This window comes from Mastigoproctus giganteus, chromosome 10, assembly GCF_048544385.1.
Source record: "Mastigoproctus giganteus isolate SK-2022 chromosome 10, ASM4854438v1, whole genome shotgun sequence".
Lineage (NCBI taxonomy): Eukaryota > Metazoa > Arthropoda > Arachnida > Uropygi > Thelyphonidae > Mastigoproctus > Mastigoproctus giganteus.
In genome coordinates this window covers 51,353,652-51,373,260 of record NC_143584.1, presented here as the reverse complement: position 1 = coordinate 51,373,260, position 19,609 = coordinate 51,353,652, and the positions used below count along the sequence as shown (strand labels likewise).

General features: G+C 38.6%; 1 protein-coding gene across 2 annotated transcripts in view; it reads right to left on the bottom strand.

Annotated features, from left to right (window-relative positions):
* The window catches only part of LOC150079033 (twitchin-like), a 2,795,346-nt gene that overhangs the window by 2,504,878 nt on the left and 270,859 nt on the right, over positions 1-19,609 (bottom strand). For both annotated transcript variants that reach the window (XM_090382361.1, XM_090382360.1), the window contains one exon: positions 9,270-9,411. In XM_090382361.1, the coding sequence (XP_090238487.1) occupies positions 9,270-9,411 (142 nt within the window). The remainder of the gene's footprint in view (positions 1-9,269; positions 9,412-19,609) is intronic.

The window sequence follows — 19,609 nt, the reverse complement described above, 5'->3', positions numbered from 1 at the left end:
ATTTAAATTGAGGGGCCCATCAAGCTCTCAGCTGCCCACATCAATGCCAGAGCTTGCACTTGAACATCATGCAACACAGCGGCAACCCCCCAAAGCAGAATGCACTGGTCCCAAAGGAACTAGTTGTTGCAGTTGACTCTATTGTCAGGGAAACGTGGAACATACTGTGCAAAAAGGATAGATGGAACAGAACCAGGGTATGTCTGCCAGGGACAAAGATTGATGGCGTTGTAGAGCAGATATCATCCTTTAAGGGCACAAAAGGTGATATTGTTGTACACGTTGGCACTAATGATATTAAGAGTAGGAGACTGGCAGAATTACATAACAAGTACAAGACAATGCTGAAAAAAAGCCATCAGTTAGTGTTGAATTTGAAAGTGTCTGCAATTCTGCAAAGACACGATAAGAGGGAGTATATGATGAAAGCCTTGTCGATCAATTCGGCCCTGAAGAGACTGTGCAAGGCTCAAAGGGCAGAATTTTTCTCAGCCTGGTCTGTGTTTTTTAACAGGAGAGAATGCTTCTACAGGGATGGGATACACTTAAATAGAAAAGGTGCAAGAATATTTGCTGATACTATCGAGACAGAGGTAGGCGGGTCGGAAAACTACTAGCTTGGGGGGATACATGTACTAACAGATTAACAGTAGCCGCTGGCAGAGGTAAAAGTGATTCTTCCACTACTTCTATTGAAATGCAATTGAGCAACAGCCCGGAAAGCAAGGCATTGGGAATTTCCAGGACTGCTGAGAGACATAGTGGAACAAGACATAGTGGAACAAAAGGCTCAAGCTAATGGAAGTGCTGTGGCTCAGAGCAGAACTGAGGGGGGCAGTTGTCCTCTGACTCACAGCCTTATAAAATGCACTGTTTGCTTGATGTTTGCAGAGCAATCGGGTACGGGACATGATACTGCCAAGGGGGATGTCTTTGTGTGTGCGATGCAAGGAGTGTATCGATATCAGGCAACAACTCGGCGTTCTTTTGGGCCTATATGAGAGCTTGAAGGACAGGGTGGATGCCCTCGAAGAAACTAAATTGAGGGGCCCATCAAGCTCTCAGCTGCCCACATCAACGCCAGAGCTTGCACTTGGGCATCGCGTGACACAGAGACAACCCCCAAAGCAGAATGCGCTGGTCCCGAAGGAACTAGTAGTTGTTGGTGACTCTATTGTCAGGGAAACGGGGAACATGCTTTGTAAAAAAGATAGGTGGAACAGGACCGGGGTATGTCTGCCAGGGGCAAAGGTTGATGACGTTGTAGAGCGAATATCATCTTTTAAGGGCACAAAAGGTGATATAGTTGTACACGTTGGCACTAATAATATTAAGAGTAGGAGACCGGCAGAATTACTTAACAAGTACAGGTCACTGTTGAACAAAAGCCGAGAATTAGGGTTGAATTTGAAAGTGTCTGCAATTCTGCCCAGACACGATAGGAGGGAGTATATGATGAGAGCCTTGTCGATCAATTCGGCCCTGGAAAGATTGTGCAAGGCTCAAGGGGTAGAATTTTTTTCAGCCTGGACTGTACTTGTTAACAGGAGAGATTGCTTCTACAGGGATGGGATACACTTAAATAGAAAGGGTGCAAGAATATTTGCTGATGCTATCGAGGCAGTGTTAGGTGGGTCGGAAAACTGCTAGCTTGGGGGGAGACAAAGACCAATAGATTGACAGTAGCCACTGGCAGAGGTGAAAGAGATTCTTGCACTGCTTCTATTAGAATGAGCAGAAGCCTGAAAAACAAGATGCATGGTATTTCAGAGACTGCTGGGAGCCATTGTGGTACAAGTAAACACATGGGTTGTGTTAGGGTAGCTAAGAATAGAAACAGGTGCAGGTATACTTGCGTGTACACCAATGCTAGGAGTTTAGTAAATAAATTTGATGAATTTGAGGTATTGCTCAAAACATCAAAGGCAGATATTGTTGGGATATCAGAGACGTGGTGTCACACAGATATAAGGGATGCGGAACTGCAATTTGGGGAGTACAACGTCTACAGAAAGGATAGACAGGATAGGAAGGGGGGAGGTGTTATGCTATTAGTTAAGAAACACATAAAAACCAAGGAAGTGAAGCCAGTCGACATCGCTGGACAGTGCAGTGTGGAGTCAGTTTGGTGTGACATAAACATTGGGAGATCAAAATTGAGAGTAGGAGTGTGCTATAGGCCTAATGACTCTGATGAGTATAATAAGGAACTGTACAGGGAAATAGAATGGGCCAGTAAATCAGAGTGTCTTATAATGGGAGATTTTAATTTCCCAGATATTGACTGGAATTTGGGGGCTGGATACTCACACACTAGCAGGGCTTTTGTGGATTTATTGGATGATTGTTTTCTATATCAGCATGTTCGGGAGGCAACTAGAGGGAGCAATACTCTTGATTTGATTATCAGCAGTGATTCTTCATGCATTAAGAATCTGCAGATAAATGAACCACTAGGTGGCAGTGATCACAGTGTGCTGAAGTGGGATTTACTCAAAGAGGTAACTACCATTAGGGGTAAAGGGAAGGGTTATTGCTTCCGTAAAGGCGACTACGATGGACTGAGACAGTATTTAAATTCTATACAGTGGGACCAACTGATGATGTTACCAACAGCAAATTCAAAATGGGAAGCATTCAAAGAACTTATCTTGGAAGCTACTAGGCTTTACATACCAACTAAGAAATATTGTTCAAGGTTTAGGCCAAAATGGATGTCAGATGAACTAATGAGGCATATGGCAGAGAAGAAAAATGCATGGGATACTTACAAATTAACACATGACACAGAAGCCTATGATAGATACAAGTTGATATGCAACCAAGTTACAAAGGAGGTTAGGCAGGCGAAGGCAGATTACGAGAAATCCTTGGCAAGGGATGCAAAGAAAAACAGCAAGGAGTTCTTTACTTATGTAAACTCTAGAAGGAAAGGGATGAATCAGATTGGTCCTCTTGATATTGATGGGTCAAGTGTTGATGATCCTGCTCAGGTAGCTAACAAACTAAATGAATATTTTGCATCGACATTCACACATGAGGAGTTATTCAGCGAGGGGAATGCCAGAGGTGTATTCAACTCTAGCAGTAAGTTACAGAATCTTGAAATAACTGGGAGTAAAGTGGAGGAGAAACTGTTGAAGATAAACACAAGAAAGGCACCCGGGGTGGATGGGATCTATCCAGTTATATTAAAGGAGGCAGCAAAGGAAGTAAGCAAACCCTTAGCCATAATTATGAGAGCTTCCTTGGACTCAGGGGAGGTACCCATAGACTGGAAATGTGCAAATGTGACCCCAATTCACAAAGGAGGATCAAAGGCTGACACAAGTAATTATAGACCTGTGAGCTTAACTTCTGTTCCAGGAAAATTAATGGAGGCACTGGTTAAAGAAGCACTGCAGGATCATTTAGACAAGACTTCAGTTATAGCTCAGACACAGCATGGTTTTGTTAAGGGGAAGTCTTGCCTGACCAACTTGATTGGATACTATGATGCAGTCACAAAAGAACTGGATGCAGGGAATAACTTTGATATTATATACTTGGATCTTAGAAAGGCTTTTGATACTGTTGCACATGGAAGACTGCTACACAAATTGGAGCAGTGTGACATTGGAGGCAAATTACTGCTATGGATAAAGGGGTGGTTGAGGGGGAGAAGACAGAGAGTGGTAATCAATGGACACTGCTCATCGTGGACTGATGTTATTAGTGGAGTCCCTCAGGGCTCAGTGTTGGGTCCATTATTGTTTTCTGTATTTATAAATGATATTGATGATGGTATATCGGGATTAATGTCCAAGTTTGCAGACGATACGAAGGTTGGCAGGGTTGTCAAGGACACTACTGACACTATGCTGCTGCAACAGGATCTGGAAAGGTTGAGCAGATGGGCTGAGAGGTGGCAAATGAAGTTTAACATTGACAAATGTAAAGTACTACACATGGGAAACAGCAACCCCAGAGCAACGTATCAACTCTGTGGTACAACACTGACAGTGGTAGAGAATGAAAGGGAGTTGGGGGTGGTTGTGCAGGCAGATATGAAGTTCTCTGAGCATTGCAGACGGGCTGCAAGAGTAGCTCATGGAGTATTGTCAATGATATACAGGAATTTTTCCACCAGGGATAAGGAGGTGATTATTCCATTGTATAAGGCGATGGTCAGGCCACACCTAGAGTACTGTATACAGGTCTGGAGGCCTCATTTCAAGAAGGATGTAGAGCTGCTGGAACGAGTACAGAGAAGGGCAACAAGATTAGTGAATGGAACAAAGGGGTGCTCTTACGAAGAACGGCTTAAGTTTTGCAAATTACAGTGTCTGGAGACTAGGCACCGCGAGGTGATCTGATAGAGGTGTATAAAGCCTTGAATGGTTTAAGCATGCTCAATGCTGATGGGATTCTTCCTCTAGCTCAGAATAATCACCAGAGAGGGGATAAATTCAAATTGAGGAAAGACAGATGTAGGATAGACGTGCGGAAATTTGCCTTTAGCCAGCGGGTGGTTGGTTGGTGGAACAGACTTCCATCCCTTGTGGTGGAGGTTGATAGCCTAAATAAGTTTAAGGCTCAGCTGGACAGGTATTTTGAATGAACGGAGGGGTGAAGTGGAAGTGGTTTTTTTTTTTTTTTTTTTTGGCTGATGCTGCATAAGCTTGCTTTCTTGCATCAAATGCCTCTACTAATGCTAATGCTAAAGTAAATACATGGGCTGTTTTAGGTTAACTAAGAGTAAAAACAGCTGCATGGATACTTCCATGTACACCAATGCTAGGAGTATAGTTAATATATTCGATGAGCTTGAAGTGCTAGTCAAGACATCAAAGGCAGATATTGTTCGGATATCAGAGACATGATATCACACAGACATAAGCAGTGCAGAACTGAAATTTGGGGAGTACAACGTGTGCAGAAAGGATAAACAGGACAGGAAGGGAGGAGGGGTTATGCCGTTAGTTAAGAAACAGATAAAATCTAAGGAAGAGCATCCAATTAATGTTGGTGGACAATGCAATGTTGAGTCTGTTTGGTGTGACATAAGCACTAGGAAAGGAAAAATGAAAGTAGGTGTGTGGTATAGGCCTAATGAATCTGATGAGTATAATGAGCAATTGTGCAGAGAAATAGAGTGGGCCAGTAAATTAGAGTGTCTTATAATGGGGGATTTTAATTTCCCGGACTGGAATTTGTGGGATGGTCACTCACACACTAGCAAGGCTTTTGTGGATTTATTGGATGATTGTTTTCTACATCAGCATGTTTGGGAGGCAACTAGAGGGAGTAATACTCATGATTTGATTGTAAGTAATGATTCTTCATGCATTAAGAATCTGCAGATAAAAGAACCACTAGGTGGCAGTGATCACAGTGTGCTGAAGTGGGATTTACTCAAAGAGGTAACTACTATCAAGGGTAAAGGGAGGGGTTTTTGCTTTTGTAAAGGTGACTATGGTGGTCTGAGACAGTATTTAAATTCTATACGGTGGAACCAACTGATAATGTTACCAACAACAAATTCAAAATGGTAAGCATTCAAAGAATTAATCTTGTAAGCTACTAGGCTTTTCATACCAACAAAAAAATATTGTTCAAGATTTAGGCCTAAATGGATGTCAGATGAACTAATTAGACATGAGACAGAGAAGAAAAATCCATGGGATACATATAAATTAACATGTGACACAGAAGCCTATGATAGATATAAGCTGGTCTGTAACCAAGTTACAGAGGAGGTTAGGCAGGCGAAGGCAGATTACAATAAATCTTTGGCAAAGGATGCAAAGAAAAACAGCAAAGAGCTCTTTACTTATGTAAACTCTAGAAGGAAGGGGATGAATCAGATTGGTCCACTTGATATCGATGTTTCAACTGTTGATGATCCTGCTCAGGTAGCTAACAAACTAAATGAATATTTTGCGTCGACATTCACACATGAGGAGTTATTCAGCGAGTGAAATGCCAGAGGTGTATTCAACTCTGGCAGTAAGCAAGATAATCTTGTAATAACTGAGAGTAAAGTGGAGGAGAAATTGTTGAAGACAAACACAAGAAAGGCACCTGCGGTGGATGGAACTATCCAGTTATGTTAAAGGAGGTGGCAAAGGAAGTAAGCAAACCCTTAACCATAATTATGAAAGCTTCCCTGGACTCAGGGGAGGTACCCATGGACTGTAAATGTGCAAATGTGACCCAATCCACAAAGGAGGATCAAAGGGAGAATCAGGTAATTACATACCTGTTAGTTTAACTTCAGTTCCAGGGAAATTAATGGAAGCACTGGTTAAAGAAGCATTGCAGGATCATCTAGACAAGACTTCACTTATAGCTCGGATATAGCATGGGTTTGTTTAGGGAAAGTCTTGTCTGACTAATTTGATTGAATACTATGATGTAGTCACAAAGGAACTGGGTGCAAAGAATAACTTTGATGTCATATATTTGGATCTTATAAAAGCCTTTGATACTGTTGCACATGGAAGACTGCTGCAGAAGTTGGAGCAGTGTGGCATTGGAGGCAAATTGCTGCTATGGATAAAAAGGGATGGTTGAGTAGGAGAAGACAGAGAGTGGTAATCAATGGACACTGCTCTTCGTGGACTAATGCTATTACTGGAGTCCCTCAGGGTTCAGTGTTGGGTCCATTGTTGTTTTCTGTATTTATAAATGATATTGATAATGGTATATCAGGCTTAATGTCCAAGTTTTCAGATGATACAAAGGTTGGCACGGTTGTTAATGACACTAATGACAGTACACAACAGGATCTAGAAAAGTTGAACAGATGGGCTGAGAGGTGGCAAATGAAGTTTAACATTGACAAATGTAAAGTACTACATATGAAAAGCAGTAATCCCAGAGTAACATGTGGTACCACATTGACAGTGTTAGAGAATGAAAAGGACATGGGGGTAATTGAGCAGGCAGATATGAAGTTTTCTGAGCAGTGCAGATGGTCTGCATGAGTAGCTCATGATGGCTTATCAATGATATACAGGAATTTTTCTAGCAGGAATAAGGAGGTGATTATCCCCTTGTATAAAGAAATGGTCAGACCACGCCTTGAGTACTACATACAGATCTGGAGGCCTCATTTTAAGAAGGATGTAGAGCTGTCGGAACGAGTGCAGAGAAGGGCAACAAGATTAGTGAATGGAACAAAGGGTTGCTCTTACAAAGAAAGGCTTAGGTTTTGCAAAATTATAGTGTCTGGAGACTAGGCACCTGCAAGGTGATCTGATTGAAGTTGTTAAAGTCTTGAATGGTTTGAGCATTCTCAATGCTGATGGGATTCTTCCTCTTGCTCAGAATAATCGCCTGAGAGGGCATAAATTCAAATTGAGGAAAGACGGTTGTAGGATAGATGTGCGGAAGTTTGCCTTTAGCCAGCGGGTGGTTGAATGCTGGAACAAACTGCCATCTGTCGTTGTAGAAGTTTATAGCTTAAATAGATTCAAGGCAGAACTTGACAAACATTTGGAGCGAGTGGATGGGTGAAATAAGGGAGTTTTTTTTTTTTTTTTTTTGGCTGATGATATAAAAGTTTTCTTTCTTGCATCACGTGCATTTGCTGATGCTAATGCTAATGCTAAAATATATCTGCTCTAAGACATTGTCAACTTTTGCCCCTGGTAGGCATACCCTAGTCCTATTTCACCTAAATTTTTTGCACAATATATTTCACATCTTCCTCTTTCTTACAAATTTGCATGTATTCATTTCACAATTTAATTTCCATCTGTCAAGTTTATGTATATAGAGTTTTTTTGTCATCTAGAGTGCAAGGCTCAAGGCAATTGCTTTGCTCACTTACTCTGAATAAGGCATGGCTGGCAATTCACATAATAAGCAGCAGGAAGATGTAACTATACATTGTAAAACTATCAATGCAGTAGAGGAAATATAGCTTTGAAAAAAAAATTGTAGAGTGATTTTGAAGGAGCCAAATATGTACCTATTTATTTATTGTGTAATCACTCTATCTGAATAGGTTTTTTGAGTTCTTTTTTGAATTAATATAATGTCTGCAATATGATATTATCATCTCCTTTCTCTGTCTACAATCTCAACCTGCTGAATAGGTTGCACAGATGTAATTTTCTACTTCTTTAAACTGACATTTATATATAAACTGATATTTATTTATTTATCATTTAATATACTAATATAATAATAATAATTATTATTATTATTATATTAGTACAAGCTGTACTGGGACCGCACCATAATAACAGATAAGACAATTCCGCACAACAGACCGGACACAACCCTTGTGGACAAGAAGGAAAAAGGCCACCTGGACTCAGAAATGATCCAACACATCATGGCGGGGTGCAAGGTGATCACCCAGACTGATTTACACTCATAGACATGACCAGGTAGCCAGGATAATACAACAGAAGCTAGCAAGGAAATACCAGTTGACCAAAGAAAGTGTACCGTACCAAGCACAAACCCCAGGTAGTAATAGAGATCCCAACCCACAAGCTATACTGGGACCGCACCATAATAACGGATAAGACCATCCCGCACAATAGACCAGACAACCCTTGTGGACAAGACGGAAAAGGCTACCTATCTGATTGATATAGTGGTACCCAACACTGGCAACCTGCAGAAAACCCATGGGGAAAAAATCAGGAAGTGCATGAACCTAAGACAGGAGATCAAAGAGATGTGGCATATGCAACAAGTAACGACCATCCAGATCATCATGTCAACCACTGGTATGGTGCCAAAGACCCTACATAGCAGTCTAGCAGCAATACGTCTCCCAGTGAACACCTACAATGAACTTCAGAAAGTCGCAATACTGAACACCTGTAAGAAAGTCAGAGAGTTCCTCGACCAACAGTAACATACTCCTTCCAGACATAACAACAAACATCCTGTGTACTTGTTAGCAATACCCGTTACGAGGTGGAACCCACAATCAGGGAGAAATAATATAAGATCAATAATAATAATAATACATTAATATTATGCTAGCGTGATTTATTAAGGGCGGGGAAGCAGTAATGCAAAATCAAAGGTGACTTCTCTTTCTCCATACGTCGCTTATAATGTGCAAAGCTTGCAACAAACAGAGGCAACATTCATCTATTTAATCATAATAATAAAGGTTCCATGTATATTTAATAAAGGTTCCATGTATATTTAATATATTTTGATTATAATTTCCTATGCAATTTAATCTCTACTATTAAATACAAGTAAAGCATCAACTTTAGTTTTAAAACTTAAAAGAGAAAAGAAAAGAAACTCACTATCAAAATTTAAACTAATTGTGGCATTGCTCTCGCCAAAGTTATTCTTTGCTGTAACTTTATATTTTCCACCATCTTCTATTTGCACATCATCTATCTGAAGCACACAGTAGTAATCTTTGCCATCTTTAATTAATTTTATCTGAAATTGAATAACATTTCCTGCATTAATATCCTTTGCTAATTATTTTATACTGCTAAATTATAAAGATTAAAAAAGCTTCAGTAATATAAAATATTTTAATAAATCCACTTCATTATTCCAGTAAGGTAAATTAAAGCATTTCAGAATGAATTAAGCAGAGTAGAAGAAGAAGGCTGGGATGAAGTATATCTACACCTGATTTTTTTTTTATTTTATAATTTTTTACACACCAACAGAGTGAAGACTGTTTATTGACTCATTGAAGCAAAGCTTCAAAGGAATTCTCCTTCATAATGGAAATAAGTAATTTCAGCACACATAAAAGAAAATTACACACCCAATGGTCATACCATATGAATTAGCACCATTATATTCTTTAACTTTTGCACTAAGTTGGTTCCTCAGTTACCATACCACAGCCCTGGCACTAAACAGAGAATAGTGAAAACAAGAGTTTATACTCTTAACAAAAGTTAAAGTATAGAAAGTTCTCTGATGCTTTATGCTGATAAATAAAATGTTAACTATATTTTAATGAAATTTCAAAATTGACTTATAATTTGTTCTCTCATGTCAGAATTTTTTAGAAATAAAAAAAAAGCCAACTAAATATTGGTGGGGGTGTTTCTACTTTATTTTGTATTTTTATACAAAATATTGCAGCCCAGTTTTCTGAACTTCGTCATTTCACTCATGATCATCTCACATTCTTGGTTTACTATTTCCCAAAAAATTGCATACTACATTTTAAAGCCAGTCCAAGCATCCCTTTCAGTCTGGTTCATGGATTCTTCAAATACAGAATCTAGAAATAAGGCTTGGGTAAACCATTTCATTAAAGCTAGATTTACAAACAAAGTAGGTAACAGTACTCTATTTTGATCTACTAGTGGCGCATTAGCATTAGCATTAGTAGAGGCATTTGATGCAAGAAAGCAAGCTTATGCAGCATCAGCCAAAAAAATTAAGTAAAATAAATAAATAAAAAATAGCCACTTCCACTTCACCCCTCTGTTCGTTCGAAATACCTGTCCAGCCGAGCCTTAAACTTATTTAGGCTATCAACTTCCACGACAAGGGATGGAAGTCTGTTCCACCTACCAACCACCCGCTGGCTAAAGGCAAATTTCCACACATCTATCCTACATCTGTCTTTCCTCAATTTGAATTTATGCCATCTCAGGTGATTATTCTGAGCAAGAGGAAGAATCCCATCAGCATTGAGCATGCTCAAACCATTCAAGGCTTTGTACACCTCTATCAGATCACCTCGCTGGTGCCTAGTCTCCAGACACTGTAATTCGCAAAACTTAAGCCTTTCTTCGTAAGAGTACCCCTTTGTTCCATTCACTAATCTTGTTGCCCTTCTCTGTACTCGTTCCATTATCTTTAATGTTTTTTGAACTTGATGTCAGAGACTACCCTGGTGACAACACTTTCCCAATGTTCAATTCTTCTCAACTATCCCACTCACACAGCAAGCATGGCAATTTTGTATAACCAAGTTGTTGGTCATTTTATATACAGAGGAGGTAATGGTACTTTCTTCAATTTACTAGTAGCTCAATTTACGTAATGTTCTTTGAACATGATGTCAGAGACTGCCTTGGTGACAACACTTTCATAACCTGAACAGGATCTTCAACAGTTAAGCAATCGACATCAAGTGAGCGAATGTGATTTAACCCTTTCCTTTTACAATTAATATAAGCATAGAAGTCTTTGTCATTTTTCTTGGCATTCTTCGCCAGAGACTTCTCGTAATCTGCCTTAACTTGACCAACCTCCTGTGACTTGAATACAGTCTACTTTATAACTACCATAGGCTTCTGTATCACTGATATGCATCCCGTGAATTTTTATTCTCTGCCTCAAGTCTCATCAATTCATCTGACATCCATTTATTCATAATTCTTGAACAGTATTTCTTTGGTAAGAAAAGCCCTGTAGCTGCAACGATTACTTTCCTGAATGCTTTCCATTTAGAATTTGCATTGTAATCCTCCTTTTCTTCGCTATGATCACACCACCATCAAAGGAAAGGAGGATTACAATGGTTTTAGACATCATTTAAGTTATTTTCAATGGGACCAAATGGTAACTTTAACAAATATAAACGTTAACTGAGAAATAAGGAAGTTATTCTGGAAATTTTGTGATATTGATGACAATAATCTGCTTGAGAGAGTAAAATTGTTTTTAAATATTAAAAACAATCTTTTTTAATAAAGTCTTCAGATAAGCTTTTTACAGCAAATAACAGGTATTCTTCCACATGCAGACCAAAATAGAAAACAAAAGAACTGATGACCTTAGTGGCAGAGAAGGAAAATGCAAGGTTGATTACAAATTAGTACCAGACCCTGAATCTAAAGTAAATATAAATCATTCACTAATAAAGTTACTTATGGTTAGGCATGCTAAGGCAGATTACAAGAAGTTCTTAGCTAAGGGTATAGAGAATACTATTCATGTGCAAGTAAAATTTTAAAGTTGAGGTTTAAAGTAAGATTTTAAAGTTGAGAGCTAATACTAATTGAGAGCAGAATGATTGTTTGATAACTGAGAAGGAACTAGAAGCTAAGTTATTATTAAAAGTTAACAGTGCACCAGGTGTTGATGAAGTCTATCCAATTATATTGAAGGATGCAGCAAAAGATGTAAACAAACCTTTATATGTTTTGAATTCTGACAAAGTCACCATAAATTGGAGATGCACAAATGCCTCTCCCTATTCAAAAAGTGGCTCTAAGAGTGAAATGAGCAACATTACAGATCTATCAGTTTAACTTCCATGCCAGGAAAAATCATTATGTCCTTAGTTTAGGATGCAATACAAGAACATCTTAATAGTTAATTAACACTTTAGTTTGTGTAACAATTTTATTTCAGCTAGGAGTCACACACTTGGAAAATGTACTCCATTTTATAACCTTAAAAATCAGCAAGAAATTACTCAAAATTGTTCACTTTATTGATGTCATCTTTATTTTCAACCTATTTTGAATACAATGGCAAAAAATATATTTCTTTTATACTGAAAACATCAGTTAAATTTTTTTTAAAATTACTCCCATCCTCTGGTGTGCCCTAGACATGAATGCCTCCTGTGTTCTTTATCGTTGCCCATATTTGGGCACATTTTCATTTTTGCTATATGCAGAAGAATATGTTGCTATAGCTCAAAGTACTATCAAGCATACACTCTGCTCTGCTCTGCTCAAAGTACTATCAAGCATAAACTGCAAAAGGAAAGCCTGCATGCTTCAAAAATTAAATGCTAGTCAGAATCTACAGAAAAATGTAAAGCCATAACGTGTAAACAATTAGAGAAAATGCCACAAAATGTGAAGCCAGTACACTTCCAAAAATTGGATAAAACAGATGCTACTAATTTTAAATTTTTGTTTCTCAACAACTGCACATAATTATCAAGAATAGGAATAGAGTAAATATGATTTTTAATTTTTTAATTTTCTATTTGAATAACAAAATAATAATAAAGATCAAAAGTCAAGCCAATAATAGAGAAATACTAAAATCCATATAGTTCACACAGCCTAAGAGTATAAAGGTGAAACTGATTCTTTCAATGGAACAAGCAAATATATAGACTGTAAATAGGAGTGCAGTAAATAAATTGATGAATTTGAAGTATTGGTTAAGTCATCAAATCGAGGGTTTAGTGTCAAACAACGTTAACTACAAAAATCGTTTTATAATTAACGTTTTTGTAATTAACCAAGAAAAAGTCATTTGAGATTTTCTTGGTTTACTGGAAATGTACTTACAGCCCAAGCTAACTTGTAAAGTATTAGAGAGATACAGTTCTATGACTTGATATGCATTGTAATTTGTATAAAGTAAAACTAAAGTTATCTAAAAAAAATGCAATTTTATGGTTAATGTTGTTTGACAGTAAACCCTCAAAATATGAACATCATACGAATATCACAAACCTATGATATTTGCATAATGACATTATATGAATGACACTCAGATATATGTAATGCAAGATTTGAATATAGTGAATTCAACATGTACAGAATGGGGGGGGGGGGTTGCTCCTCCATATGAAGCACAAAGAATTTAAGTCAGTGCACCCGATTGATGTAGGTGGCTAGTGTAATGCTGAGTCAGTCTGGTGTGACATAAGCTCCATGAAAACAAAAATTATAGTAGAAGTTATTGGCCCAATAACTGTCATGAGTAATGGGCCAGTAAATTCTGATTTACTGGCCCATTTCTTATAATTTTAAAATAAACTAGATGATTAATTTAATAATTTAATTTAATAATTAATTTAATATTAATTAAATAAACTATATGATGTCGCCTGATAATTTATATCAGGCGACACAGAAGCCTATGGCAGATATAAGCTAGTCTGTAATCAAGTCACAAAGGAGGTTAGGCAGGCGAAGGCAGATTATGAAAAATCTTTGGCAAAGGATGCTAAGAAAAACAGCAAGGATTTCTTTACTTACATAAACTCTAAAAGGGAGGGGATGAATCAGATTGGTCCACTTGATATCGATGGTTCGACTGTTCATGATCCTGCTCAGATAGCAAACAAACTAAATGAGTATTTTGCATCTACATTCACACATGAGGAGTTATTAAGGATTGAAAATGCCAGAAGGCTATTAAATTGTAGCAGAGTGCATAAGATTTTGTAATAACTGAAAGCAAAGTGGAGGAGAAATTGTTGAAGTTAAACATAAGAAAGGCAACTGGGGTGGATGGGATCTATCCAGTTATATTAAAGGAGGCAGCAAAGGAAGTAAGCAAACCCTTACTCATAATTATGAGAGCATCCTTGGAATCAGGGGGAGGTCCCCACGGACTGGAGATGTGCAAATATATGCCCAATTCACAAAGGGGGATCGAAGAGTGACACGAGAAATTACAGACCAGTTAGTTTAACTTCTATTCCGGGTAAAATAATGGAGTCACTGGTTAAAGATGCATTGCACAACAAGACAGACAAGACTGCAGCAATAATTCAGACACGGCATGGGTTTGTCTTGTCTGACAAATTTGATTGGATATTATGATGGGGTTACAAAGGAACTGGATGCAAAAAATAATTTTGATATCATATACTTGGATTTCAGGAAAGATTTTGACACATGACGCAAAAGAATTTGACACATTCTGTTGCGCATGGAAGACTACTGTACAAATTGGAGCAGAATGATATTAAGGGTAAGTTCTATAATGGATAAAAGGATGGTTGAGTAGGAGAAGACAGAGGGTGGTAATCAATGGGCGCTGTTCTTTGTGGACTAATGTTATTAGTGGAGTCCCACAGGGTTCAGTGTTGAATCCATTGTTGTTTTGTGTATTTATCAATGATATTCATGAAGGTATATCAAGCTTAATGTCGAAGTTTGCAGATGATACAAAGGTTGGCAGGGTTGCTAATGACAGTAATGGCAGTGTGCTACTGCAACAGGATCTAGAAAATTTTGTGGCACCTCCGTAGCCAGGTGGGAAGGAAAAGCAGTGCGTAGCACACGCTTCTTGAATAGACTGGGGTTTGAGCCCGTCACCACCAAATACGGAGGATGCGGAAAGGTCAGGGAATAACCACCGCATATCCCGGAGTAATATGGCCTTAGTTGCTAATGCTCCTAAAAACCAAATAACAGCTACAGCTAGAGAAAATTTGGGAAGATCATATAAGAAGTGGCAACTGAAGTTTAACATTGACAAATGCAAAGTACTGCATATGGGTAGAAGTAAACCCAGAGGAACATACCAACTGTGTGGTACTACACTTAGGATGGTAGAAAATTAAAAATACCTTGGAGTAATTGTGCAGTCAAATATGAAGTTTTCTGAACAATGCAGATAGGCTGCAAGAGCAGGTCATGGGGATTTGTCAATTATATACAGGAATTTTGCTAGCAGGGAAAAGGAGGTGATTGGCCCTCTATATAATGCAATGGTCAGGCCAAGCCTTGAGTACTGCGTACAGGTCTGGAGGCCTCATTTTAGGAAGGATGTAGATTTGCTTGAGCATGTACAGAGAAAGGCAACAAGATTGGTGAGGGGAATGAAGGGATCCTCTTACCTAGAGAGGCTTAAGTTCTGCAAATTGCAGCGGCTAAAGACTAGGCACCCGAGAAATGATCAGATTAAGGTGTATAAGGCCTTGAATGGGTTTAGCACACTGAATTCTGATGGGATTCTTCCACTTGTTCAGATTACAAACCTAAGGGGGCATAAATTCAAATTGAGGAAAGACAACTGTAAAATAGATGTGCGGAAATTTGCCTTTAGCCAGCAGGTGGTTAATTGTTGGAACAAACTTCCATCTGTTGTTGTGGAAGTTGATAGGTTAAATAAATTTAAGGAGCAACTGGACAAATATTTAGAGGGAATGGTAGTGTGAATTTTTTTTTTTTTTTTTTGGCTGATGTTACATAAGCTCATACGCTTGCTTTCTTGCATCACATGCTAGAATTACTATTACTATTGATTTGTATCAGCACATTCAGAAAAGTATGAGAGGTAGAAATATTCTAGACCTGACCATTATCCATAAACCTTATGACATGAAGGGGCTGAGAGTGCAGGAACCATTAGCAAGGGATAGTCATGGAGTTCTAAGTTGTTGTTGTTGTTGTTAGGGCACCTCCGTAGCCAGGTGGGCAGAAGCAGTAGTGCATAGCACACGCTTCTTGATTAGACTGGGGTTCGAGCTCATGACCACCAAATATGGAGGATGCGGAAGGTCAGGGAATGACCACTGCATATCCCCAGCCCGGATAAAGGGTGAGGGTTGGCGTCAGGAAGGGCATCTGGCCCCAAAAAAATTTCATGCCAAAACAATAAAAAACGCTGACCCCACATATAATGGGAAAAAGCGAGGGGGGGATTATTATTGTTGTTGTTGTTATTTGGTTTTTAAGAGCATTGGCAACTAAGGCCATATTGCCCCGGGGATATGCGGTGGTCATTCCCTGACCTTTCCGCATCCTCCGTATTTGGTGGTCACAGGCTCGAACCCCGGTCTAATCACGAAGCGTGTGCTATGCACTGCTGCTCCTGCCCACCTGCCTATGGAGGCGCCTATTATTGTTGTTATTATCACCAGCCAAAAAAAAATTTTTTTTACCCTGGGGGGGAAGAGTCAGAAGGGGGAGAGAGAGAACAAGAATCAGAAGTAGAAGGGAATCATCAAGAAAGAAAGAGAAGAATGATGATATACAGCTAAGGTAGGGTTACCATCCGTCCTCTTTTAACCATATTTGTCCGGATTTTTTGTCTAAAATTTTTGTCCAGGTGGAGTTTTATAAATTTGTCTAAATGTCCAGATTTTTATCTTATACGCCATTTTTTTATAAAAGCTCGACGAAAACTACCAAGTTACGTTACACAGAATCTTTTTCAGAATAGGAGACGATTCTTCAATTCAAATTTCCATGTTGACAATTAGGCAGAAGACCCCGACGACGCTCAGTTTAGTGCATTGAGATTTTAGGGGAAGCTCAGTTTAGTGCTTCAGAATTTACACACCTATAAATTTTATAGTCTAGCAATACAATATTTTGGTTTAGAGAGTAGATAACGTGTGAAGATCAGATGGTGTGCTAGAAAAAGATATATAAATTACAGAAATTCCAGCATGTCAAATAAATATTGACAGTTAGAGGGACTGTTTTCTATAGAAATTGATTGCAGCATATGAAAACGTGGATTTGAGCTGTGTGCACACCAAATTGATCGAAAGTTGCGTACTGTCGACTAAATTTGGTATACTTATCAACGATCCAATCAAGAGGCAGACACTAGTTTATTTAATACCAAAGTTTATCTTTTTTTAAAATACTGTTTTTCACTTTAATTACAAAAATATTTATTATCCATCTTTATACCTGTAGGTACTTTTCTGCAATTAGGTTAGTTTAGTTGTGAATGTCAAACATAACCTAACCTTAATAAAATTTATGCTTCACTACTTACAATAAAAAATATTTATTATTATTTCAATTATAAAAATTAATATTATAAAGACTATACTTCCCCTAAAATGCCTAAAAGGAAGTGCATGTTTACAGAAGAGATGAAAAACAAATTTCCATGTTTTGTATCTGGCCAAAAGGAATGGGAAGCTGAATGTAAAGTTTGCAGAATGGGGACATATGTTTCAGTAGCCAATAAAGGGGTTGGTGATTTGAAGCATCACATTGAAACTGAGAAGCACAAGAAAGCAGTTCAAGGTGAGGCCTCTTTGGGAAAGGTTACAGATTTTTTTGTCAAAGCTGTCGGTAAAATAGAATATGATCTGGCTGCTGCAGAGGTTACCTTTGCTTTTCATGCTGTTAAACATCATAGTAGTTACAAATCAATGGATTACACAACTGTAATGTTAAAAAATGTATTTTTTGATTCTGAGATAGCAAACAGATTTTCCTGCGCTAGAACCAAGACAGAAGCCAATGTAAATGTTGTACTTGCAAATCATTTTCTTAATGTTACTGTAAAAACTTTAAAAGAAAATAAAATTGCATACTGTGGGGTCTCAACTGATGGAAGTAATCATGGTTCTGAAAAAATCTTCCCATTAATTATTCAGTATTTTGATGTAAATGAAGGAGGGTTATAAACAAAATTAATTGAATTACAGAAGATGCCTAACGAGACTGCAGATACCATTACTACGTATGTTAATTGTTATTGTTATTTCTTATTTGATTTTTAGGAGCATTAGCAACTAAGGCCACATTGCTCCGGGATATTGGAGTCAGGGGAGGTACCCATAGACTGGAGATGTGCAAATGTAACCCCAATTCACAAAGGAGGATCAAAGGCTGACACAAGTAATTATAGGCCTGTTAGTTTAACTTCTGTTCCAGGTAAATTAATGGAGGCACTGGTTAAAGAAGCACTGCAGGACCATCTAGACAAGAATTCAGTTATAGCTCAGACGCAGCATGGTTTTGTTAAGGGCAGGTCTTGCCTGACCAATTTGATTCGATACTATGATGTAGTCACAAAAGAACTGGATGCAGGGAATAACTTTGATATTATATATTTGGATCTTAGAAAGGCTTTTGATACTGTTGCACATGGAAGACTGCTGCACAAATTGGAGCAGTGTGGCATTGGAGGCAAATTGCTGCTATGGATAAGGGGATGGTTGAGTGGCAGAAGACAGAGAGTGGTAATCAATGGACACTGCTCAACGTGGACTAATGTTATTAGTGGAGTTCCTCAAGGTTCAGTGTTGGGTCCGTTGTTGTTTTCGGTGTTTATGAATGATATTGATGATGGGATATCAAGTTTAATGTCCAAGTTTGCAGATGATACAAAGGTTGGCAGGGTCGTTAAGGACACTACTGACGCTATGCTGCTGCAACAGGATCTGGAAAGGTTGAACAGATGGGCTGAGAGGTGGCAAATGAAGTTTAACATTGACAAATGTAAAGTACTACATATGGGAAACAGTAACCCCAGAGCAACGTATCAACTCTGCGGTACTACACTGACAGTGGTGGAGAATGAAAAGGACCTGGGGGTAATTGTGCAGGCAGATATGAAGTTCTCTGAGCAGTGCAGACGAGCTGCAAGAGTAGCTCATGGTGTCTTGTCAATGATATACAGGAATTTTTCTAGCAGGGATAAGGAGGTGATTATTCCCTTGTATAAGGCAATAGTAAGGCCACATCTTGAGTACTGTATACAGGTGTGGAGGCCTCATTTCAAGAAGGATGTAGAGCTGCTGGAACGGGTACAGAGAAGGGCAACAAGATTAGTAAATGGAACAAAGGGTTGCTCTTACGAAGAAAGGCTTAAGTTTTGCAAATTACAGAGTCTGGAGACTAGGCACCGGCGAGGTGATCTGATAGAGGTGTATAAGGCTTTGAATGGTTTGAGCATGCTCAATGCCAATGGGATTCTTCATCTTTCTCAGAATAATCACCTCAGAGGGCATAAATTCAAATTGAGGAAGGACGGATGTCGGATGGATGTGCGGAAGTTTGCCTTTGGCCAGCGGGTGGTTGGTTGGTGGAACCAACTTCCATCACTTGTTGTTGAAGTTGATAGCCTAAACAAATTTAAAGCTCAACTGGACAGGTATTTCGAACGAACGGAGGGGTGAAATGGGAGTGGGTTTTTTTTTTTTTTTTTTTTGGCTGATGCTGAATAAGCTTGCTTTCTTGCATCATATGCCTCTACTAAT